The sequence below is a fragment of the Leuciscus leuciscus genome (genome assembly GCF_965113295.1).
Source record: "Leuciscus leuciscus genome assembly, chromosome: 3".
Taxonomy (NCBI): domain Eukaryota; kingdom Metazoa; phylum Chordata; class Actinopteri; order Cypriniformes; family Leuciscidae; genus Leuciscus; species Leuciscus leuciscus.
This window is the reverse complement of record NC_138727.1, coordinates 34683569-34693640: the sequence shown is the minus strand read 5'-3', so window position 1 is coordinate 34693640 and position 10072 is coordinate 34683569. Positions and strand designations below refer to the sequence as shown.

At 37.0% G+C, this 10072-nt stretch overlaps 1 protein-coding gene across 1 annotated transcript; it reads right to left on the bottom strand.

Moving 5' to 3' along the window:
- Positions 1–68: 68 nt before the first annotated feature.
- On the bottom strand, positions 69–10055 carry tsga10 (testis specific, 10). Its single transcript, XM_082165705.1, has 17 exons — positions 10005–10055; positions 9066–9172; positions 8826–8981; positions 7511–7690; positions 7234–7311; positions 5925–6076; positions 5694–5809; positions 4851–5005; positions 4683–4738; positions 3032–3200; positions 2816–2926; positions 2500–2685; positions 1892–2059; positions 1490–1692; positions 1297–1401; positions 352–534; positions 69–256 (listed from the first exon to the last, which is right to left on the bottom strand). Exons 2-17 carry the CDS (start codon positions 9144–9146, stop codon positions 226–228), a joined length of 2130 nt encoding a protein of 709 aa, XP_082021831.1. The 5' UTR covers positions 9147–9172; positions 10005–10055; the 3' UTR covers positions 69–225.
- Positions 10056–10072: the final 17 nt, after the last annotated feature.

The following is a 10072-nucleotide window of genomic DNA, read 5'->3' as shown; positions in this document are numbered from 1 at the left end:
CCACTCCAAAACTATTTACAACATTAACTCTGTGTGCATCAATGTCAGTTTCAGCAAAACAGTAAAAATTATAGTAAGAAAAGTCTGCTTTATTAAAAACATGACATCACAGTAAATCTTATAAGATCAGAGTCTGTTGATTGTCTTCAGAGAGAATCCAAGACATAAGCAGATGAAGTTAATGATCCCAGCCAAAACATGGATTATTGGAGGATTCAGATCTTCTCAGTCATAAAGGTCCCTGAAAGTCAGATTCCTGTTAAAGCATAAACATATCATAATTACCTGAATATAACAACCAGTTGTTCATTTACTTAAACCTAGAATGACAAATCTGCCACTGGAGCGCACCTGTCAGGGTAGTGGGACATAAGCAGTGGGTCAGGTGTGCCGTGATGAGAGCGCTCTGGAGACCATGACCTTTGAGGACTCAGAGACCGATGGCGGGAAGTGGATGAGGAGCGCATAGTGGAGGAGAGGACGGGAGAAACAGCTGAGAGACCCTGCCTCCGCAGCTCCTGTACTGCCCGCTCCCTGATAGAGAGAGAGAGAGAGAGAGAGAGAGAGAGAGAGAGAGAGAGACAAACATAGAGTGGACATTCAAATCCTTAGTCTTCATTGTTCAAACCACAAAGAAATAAATATATTCAATACCGGAACTGGAAAAACATGAGGATGAGTAAATAATGACAGAATTTTCACAATCCCTTTAAAGAGGTCCTATTATGCTTTAGTGTGTAATGTTTGCTGTGTGAGCATGAAAAAGGTCTGCAAAGTTACAAAGCACAAAGTCACTTCAAAGGGAGTGTCTGAACTCCCTGAAACACCTTGATTGTAGTCTTCCGAGAACATGCATGTCACAGTATTTCTCATTTAAATAATTCCCGCCAAAGACATACGCAAAAAAGGTGGCGAGGCCTGGTTGAGTTGCATAGTGTGCTGAAACTCGTAGCTATGGTAAGGAGCGTGACATTTCACAAACATGCTCAAAATGGTTGACTAATCACAACACACTGATTCAGCCGCCCAATCAGAGCACCAAAGTGCTTTTCAGAAGGAGGAGCTTAATAGAGACAGGAACTAAACAAGGCGTTACTGACAGACTGAGAAGAGAGGTGCTGCAACAATGTCAAATAGCTGTCTCAGCTGAACCGAAAGATGATTCACATGGAGGAAGATCTGCGTCAGGCCCAGACTGAGCGCACACAGTGAAAGATAATCTGTTTTTTGAACATTCAAGCATGACCTAGACTTTGTAAAAGGGCACAATAGGTCCCCTTTAGGTGTGCGTCTCACCTTTCAAAGCGCTCAGTAGACAGGTGTCTCTTCGTCATCTCGAGATCTGCCTCCAGCTGAGCGGATCGTGTCCTCAGCTGAGCCACTTCCCTACTCTGAGAACTCCTAGAGACAGCAAAAAAGTGGACATGAAGACAGTGAGAAAGGCAAGAAACAGCTGCTGTGCTCCATGAAATGTCGTATGTGCACTCACACTTTGCTGTCAGCCATGCTGAGTTTGTCCTTGAGAATTTGTATATCTGTCTGTCTTTCCTGAGAGGTGAGCTGCCTCTGTAACCCCATTTCTCGCGAGGACACCAGCAGGCTCTCCAAAGTCTGAACAGACAGACGTTCACCGGTCAGCTGCTTCTGTAACAGCTCCGCCTCAGAGCGGCTTGACTCCAGCTCACGCTGCACCTGTGTGGATCAGAACATTTACATTATTTACATCTCACTTCAATTTCAGTTTGTCCCTGTTTTGTTTCCCAAAGGCAATTTTGTCGAACCAAGGGGAAACATAACTTTAACTTTTGTGAATGCTGAATAACATTTCTTCTAATCCTGCTTGTGTTACAGTTTTACTGGCAGACCGATATAAACCAATCTGAGCACTCACATTCTCTTTGCCTGCGTCCAGTTTGACGCAGAGCTCTCGTGTTTTTTCCAGGTCGGTCTGCATCTGTGTGCGCTCAGTCTGGGCCTGACGCAGATCTTCCTCCATGTGAATCATCTTTCGGTTCAGCTGAGACAGCTGACTATTACAGCTCCGCTCTGCACTCAGTGCCTGGACACAGCAACAAATCACAATTTATGAGAGATTGAGGTGACTAAAGCCACGTGCACACTAGCGGACTGAAGAGCATTAGCGACAGACACATGCTGTGGGCAAAGCTGTAAAGTTCAGGTTCAGAAAGTAAAAGTCCTCCTCAGTATTTTGTTTAAATCACCTGGATTTGCTAATTAGCACAGTTTTTCAGCCAGGAGATATGAGTGAAATCAGCTGGCTGAGTTCATGGGTGGAATAAACATATGGCAGGACTTTTATATTCTGACCCCTGGGCTTTACACCTCTGGCTGTGGGTTTGCGATGATCTGAGACTTCAAAAAGCTTAAGTCTTGTAGTGTGCATGTCGGTTGAGTTGAGAATCTCCTGCATATTAAAGGGATAGTTCACCCAAAAATGAATTATCCTTTTAACCACCAAGATCATGATGACCAAGTGACCTGTTGCAAGCTGCTCTCCAGGCTATCTGCTCTTTCTTTGAGTCGAAGTATCTCCAAGTTAGAGTTGTGAAGCTCAAGACGGAGTTCGATGACAGTGGTTTCAGCATGCCGGGCCTGTGCCTCCCAGCTTTCCAGCTGAAGAGACGCTTTCCTTCGAGACTCTTGCAGTTCCCTGCACTCGCGCTCCTTAAGGGCAGAAAACAAGAACAAACAAAACAGATTATAACTATGCCAATGACAACATAACACTCGAATTCACCTTTAGCCATAGAACATGCTTGTCATCCATTTAGCTTTTTAGTTTGAGGGACTTTACCTTAGCAGACAAAAGATCTTCAGTGCGTGAAACGTCAGAAACGTGATCTTGTACTTTTCTCTGCAAGTCTTCTAATTCCTCATTAGCTTCATCCAGCTTGAGCTGTAGAGTCTGAAAGAAAGAAAGAAAGAAAGAAAGACAGAAAGACAGAAAGAAAGGAAGTTGGACGTCTTGTTACCTCATTTATTGGAATGCCCTTGAGTAAAAGTTTGGTACCTGATTTTCCAGATGTGCTTTGTCAAGGTCATCCTTCAGCTGATCGTTCTCTTGCAACGTGACATGTTTGACTTTCATCACGGCACCCATTTCTTTTTCAGAGTCTGACAACTTCCTCCTCAGAACATCCAGCTCTCTTTCTCTGCCAGCTACGGTCTCCTTCAGAGATCTGCGGACAGGAAGTCACATCATTATCCTCATTTTTCCATAGTAATTCATATAAGTGACCCTGGACCACAAAACCAGTCACATGGGTCAATTTTTTTAAATTGAGATTAATACATCATCTGAAAGCTGAATACATAAGCTTCCCATTGATTTATGGTTTGTTAGGATAGAACAATATTTGGCCGAGATACATTTGAAAATCTGAAATCTGAGGGTGCGAAAAAATCTAAACATTGAGAAAATGTCCTTTAAAGTTGACCATTAATGTTCGCAATTGTGCTGCATTCACTCACAAAAATAAATGTTTGATATATTAACGGTAGGAAATGTACAAAATATCTTCATGGAACATGATCTTTACTTCATATCCTAATGATTTTTGGCATAAAAGAAAAATCTATAATATTGACCCATGCAATGTATTGTTGGCTATTGCCAATTTGCCACAAATATACCCGTGCGACATGGGACTGGTTTTGTGATCCAGGGTCACATATCATCATAATCATACATCGGTTCCTATACTAATATTCACATATTATATCACATATGCATACACTCATATACCCAAATATCCACAGAGGAAACAACACTACGGTTCAAAAGTTTGGAGTCAGTAAGATTTTTAAAAAAAAATTTTTTAAAGGAATTAATTAGCAAGGATGCATTAAATTGCATTAAAGACATTTATAATTTTATAAAATATTTCTATTTTAAATATTAAGCAGCACAAGGGTTTTCAACATTGATAATAAAAAAAAGAAAGGAAATAGGATCATGTGACACTGCTGGAGTAATAATGCTGAAAATTCAGCTTCGAATCACATTACATTTTAAAATACATTAAAATGGAAAACTGTTTTTTATTGTAATAACATTTCAGAATATTACTGTTTTACAGTGTTTTTCATCAAATAAACAAAGCCTTGGTGAGTATAAGAGACTTATTTAAAAAAAAGTTAATCTTACCAACCCCAAACATTTGAATCGACTGTATATAAAGGAGAAACTACACAAAAACATTCTAGGAAATGATACATTTTGTACCCAGGTGACTATGTAAGGGATAATATACAGCTACTGGTCATTATCTCAAAATAAACCCTGACAGGGGTGAAGCTTTGCATGATATTAAATTAGCATTGGTATGTTGCCATGGACAATGGCATGTCAAATATTTAGCATAAGTAACCACTCAATGTTGAAACTGACCAATCAGAATCAAGTATTCCTGAGAGCTGTGTAATAATAAGCATGCGCCACAGTCAAGAACAGCTATGGCTATAGACTATAGTCTAGTTATGATACATTAGCATTAAGCTTATACCTGGATGGTGAACATAACACACTGTGAAATTAAAAGAAAATAATACAGTAAGCAAGCTTATGTTATACAGAACTTTGGCATCATTTTAATCATTATGGTCTCAAAATCAATACACATGACTGTCAGCTAATCTGTGAAAATGAACAGAGAACTTACATTAGAGCTGTCTCAAGATCCTCGGTTCTCAGCTTCAAACTCCTAATGGTTTTCTCCTGCAAATAAATAACGATATCAACAAACGTACTAACTAACTGGAAAGCAAGCAGCCTAAAACTAACCAAAAATATGTGAGTTTAACTACTGTATATGTAAGTAGGATGGTACCTTGTCATCTAGCTGGTCATTTGCGGTGCTGAGCAGATCAGATTTTTTCTCCAGCTGCTCCTGCAGTGTGTCTCTGTGCTGGTCCAGCTCTGAGATTGTACCTCTCAGTGTGCTCACTTCCTCTCGCAGAGCGGTCACCTGCCTCAGGAGAGAGTCTGAAACACACAGGAAAAGGAAGAATGACGCAGTGACACACATACACTCTTTAAACACGGACATTACTGCAAGTATCCAACTGATTCATTCAAAAAATTCATCCAAAAACATGATACACCCCCATTCAAAAGTTTGGAGTCAGTAAGATTTCTTAATGTTTTTGAAAGAGTCTCTTCTGCTCACCAAGACAGCATTTATTTCATTACAAATACAGTAAAAAACTGTAATATTGTGAAATATTATTACAACTTAAAATAACTGTTTTCTATGTGAATATAATTTAAAATATAATTTATTCCTGTGATCAAAGCTGAATTTTCAGCATCATTACTCCAGTCTTCAGTGTCACATGATCCTTCAGAAATCATTCTAATATGATGATTTGAAGCTCAAGAAACATTTCTTATAACTGTATTAATGTAAAAAAAAAAAAAAGTTTTGCTGATTAATATTTTTTGTAAAAATGGTTAAAAAAATTTTTTTTTACGGATTCTTTGATGAATAGAATGTTCAAAACTAAAAGAATTTATTTGAAACAGAAATATTTTGTCACATTATAAATGTTTTTACTGTCACTTTTGATCAATTTAATCCAACCAATCTATATAGATCTAACCAGTCTATCTATATATTGATAAATACTGTTTAATAAAAGCACAGATTAAATGTATTGTCTGGTTTTCTCACTGTTCTTCTCATCCAGTATTTGATTTCTCTCTTGAGCGTTTTGTAGATCTCCAATCCTGCTGGTCAGTCTCCGCTGATTCTCACTCAGAGAACTTTCCACCTGAGTATTTTCCAGTCTGGTACACACACACACACACACAAATGAATTAATATTCAAAGTACTAAACTAACAAAACCGGCTTTAAGTCTACTTTCTACGGACACATCTACGCTAGTTGTTTTTGATTGTACCTGAGGCCGCTGCACTCATTTCTGAAGTGGCTGAGTTCGTCCTCACTGGCACTGAGTTTTCGCCCAAGCGTGTGAACTTCCTCCTCCAGACCCATCATGGTCTCCCTCATCTGAGCTTGCCTGCTTCTCTGTTCCCCCCGCTCCTGCTCCAGCTGGGACACACAGAACAATGACACCAGTCCTTAACAATAACTACACTTTATACTATAGCATAGCATAGCATAGCATAGTATAGTATAGTATAGTATAGTATAGTATAGTATAGTATAGTATAGTATAGTATAGTGAAACAGTATAGCATTGTGCTGTATAGTATAATATATTATACTATAGTATAGCCAAGAGGAAAATTATATTGCTTAGAGCTTTCATAATGCACGTAAGTTTCAATTCAAGTATCCATTTTGACTCAATATTACTCATGAAATGTCTTAGAAATAAAGAAATAAACACAGAAACAAATAAGACGATTGTTGACATACAGAAAGGGTAAAAGTTTACAATTAGGTCCCATTAGTTAACATTAACTAAAGAGTGAATACATTTGTTACAGAATTTATCTTAGTTAACGTTAATAAAAGTTAATAAAAAAATAGTGTTTTCATTGTTAGTTCATGTTAACGCAGGTCTATTATTTGTTAACATTAGCTAACTCCATTAGTTATCATGAACTAACAATGAAAACACTTCTAAAGAATGTACGAACCTTAGTTAATGTTAATACTAATTTACTAATACTTTAGTAAAATCAAAAGTTGTATCTGTTAATATTATTTAATAGACTTGAGCTAACAAGAACTAACAATTAATAGTTGTATTATTATTAACTAACGTTAACATTGTAACAAATGTATTGTTCGTTGTTAGTTAATGCATTATTAATGTCACCCGATGAAACCTTATTGTAAAGTGTAACCAGTAACAACAGATGCAACTTTTGATTTTAAGTACGAATGAACAAATGTAAAACTTAACATTAACTAAGATTAGAAGTATTTGTCATTGTTAGTTCGTGCCAATTAATGTAGTTATCTAATATTAACAAATGGAATCTTATTTTAAGTGTCATAAAAGAAAGAATAAACAATGTGGAAAAGCAGTTCAGACATATAGTTTGGTTTTGATCAAATATGATGCAAATGTTGAGTTCAAATCTGAGTTCAGTTCAAACACAGATCTCACTAGGCTTAAATAGGACTCCATTTAATCGTATTGCTGTCTAAAAGAAACAATTGAGATATGATAGGTGATTTTGCTTTCCTCTGAACTACAGTAAGTACATTATGTTGAATTAACACAGAGCTCTTACTGTGAGTACAGCAGCCTGCAGGTCCTCCACCCTCTGCTCCAGGTGAGCTCTCTCGCTGATGGCTGTCTCCTGAGAGATCTGAGGACACGTGCAGTTCAAAGGGAACACACATACTCAGCAGGCTAAAAAAAGCACACCTCTCTCCTGGTATTATCCCCAGTGAGATGACTCAATTTATTACTGTACTCTAGTGCGTAAGTGATTTTCCTTTAGTGCTCCTAAATAACATCTTCATAAGGCGGGTGTACATGAATGTGATGCAGGCTGGAGATCATACCTTGAGTCTCTCTCTCAGGCTGTCTCTCTCCGTGGTCATGCGGTTGAGGTCCGTTGTGGCCTCGTCCCGTTCTCCCTCCACTCGCTTCAGGATGCTCTGAGGGGTCACGCTGCTCTTGGGCCCTCGCGCTGCCTTTGACTTCATCACCTCCCGCCGTAGAGCTGCTATCTCCTCTTGAGCCTGCAGGGGGAGTTAGGGCACATTGTTTAGTGGGATCATGAGATACTGGATATATAATTGGGGAGTGCTTTCTTTCTGTGTTAGAAAGAACATTATGAGTGAAAATATGTTGTTTCCAAAATTATTATTTTTATTGTTGATTGTCATTGTAGTGAAGTCAAAACAAATTGTTAAAATATACTGTATACCTGGCAAATGATATCCCCAATATTACAACTATACATATAATGTGTATTTATATTATATATTTTATATACTTTTTTATAATAATTGAATCAAACTAAATTTGATGCATATGCGAAAAATATTGCTTTAAAATATTAAATGAGTATTGTTTTAATAATTGTATATTATAAATAATATAAAATTAAATAATTGTTTGTACAGTATATTGTTATTGTAGTAAAGCCAAAACAAATGATCATAATATTATCTGGCATATATATATATATGTACACTGTAAAAAAAAAAATCACATTTTTTTATGCAAATATTTTTGTGCTAAATCGATATACAATTTCATTTATAAAAAAATATATATATATATATTTACTGTATATTGTCACTGTAGTCAAGCCAAAACAAATTATCAAAATATTATCTGTCAAGTAATACTACTATTATACTGTATGCTATATATACATGTGTGTGTGTGTGTGTGTGTGTGTGTGTGTGTGTGTGTGTGTGTGTGTGTGTGTGTGTGTGTGTGTGTGTATATAATTTGATCAAAACAAATTTGATGCTTGAGCTAAAAAGTATAGCTCTGTATGAATATTGTTAAATTAATTAATTAAATATTTTAATCAGTATAAAATTAAATAATTGTTTTTGCTGTATATTGTCATTGTAGTGAAGCCAAAACTAAATATTATAATACTAATAATGACTATATGCTAATAAATATATAATAAATATACTGAAAAAATAACATTATTTAAAATCTTTTACTGTCTATACCTCAGTGACATAAGTTAAAGTTAGAAACATAGTTACATAGTTTAAGTAAGTTAAACATCTGCTATAATCATCTATGTGGTTTTCTTTGTTTTATACTATGTGTGTGTGTGTGTGTGTCATGCCCAATTTGAGCACATTAACCTGATTCAAGAATTCTGGGAAGTTTGGAGTTGTGTACCTGCTGGTAGTGCATTCTGGTCTTGTCCCGTTCAGCTGTGAGCACTTTAATATTGGCTTGGATCTCTGAGAGATGCCGCTCGTTTTTCTCCAACATGTTTTGGAGTTCATCTCTTTCCCGCAACACCCTCATTAGCTCTGAATCATACGTGCCACCCTTTAAAGGAGAGAGAGAGAGAGTTTCTTTTAGCATTAAAAGAAACTAATCACTAATATTACTGCAGTGATGGATTATTAGTACTTTAACAGGTGAGTGTCTGGTGGGACTGCGATGGGTAGATGCCCCTTTGACGGGGCTGGTGGAGCGACGGCCCCTCAGCATCCTTCCCAGTGCCTCGGCCTCCTTAGCTGGATCAGAAGATTGAGAAACAAAGAATTCATATTTCAGCTGTTCAATTAAATGTGAGGAACAGGAGAGGTGCATTTGGAGACCATTCATTTAAAACATTAGTCTTTCATGGCATGGCTGTTCATAGTTCACTTCAGGCTCTCTGATCCAGTTTTGACCATGTCTGGCGCCACCTGCTGGGACTACAATGTTACTACAACCTATAAACGTTAAAATTCCAATACAACCAAAGTAAAAATAGCATACATGGAGTATCCTATGCCTCACAAATGATTTTCAGTAAATGTAATGTTTTACCAGTCATTAATTTATTCTCAAGTTTGGTTCCTGGCTGTGTGTGAAGACATTTTATTTAATTATTACTTCACAAAGAAACACTCACATTTCGATGGAGATTGAAAACTATTACATCTCAATAGAGCTTCTCTAAATTGACTTGTTTATACAAAATCACCTTATTCAGACTTACTAAAAGCAAGTTTTCTCAAGAAAAATTTATCAAATTAAACCACAACGACGTTGGCATGGCAACTGAGATACTACGGCTGCACGTCAATGAAAATGCGTCTCGTGCAACAATAAAACATAAGTATGGTGTATTTTAGTATTTTAATATTCACTGATAATAGTTGCAAACAACAACAACATGCACTAAAAGTAGTATGTTTTGGATTGACACCAATGTTATACTGGCACACAAATCATTCACACGTAACGTTAAAAGTTACAGTAAATATAAACCTCGCTCTATAAAACCTGCAAATAGATTCTGCATTCAGTAAAGACAATGCAGAAGACAACGTATTAGTTGTGTAAGTGAGCTCGTGTTACCTCTTGTAGTGGTTCTGGCAAATTAAAACGGGCGAGTTAAATTAAATCTCAACACGCTAAAGCTCTTT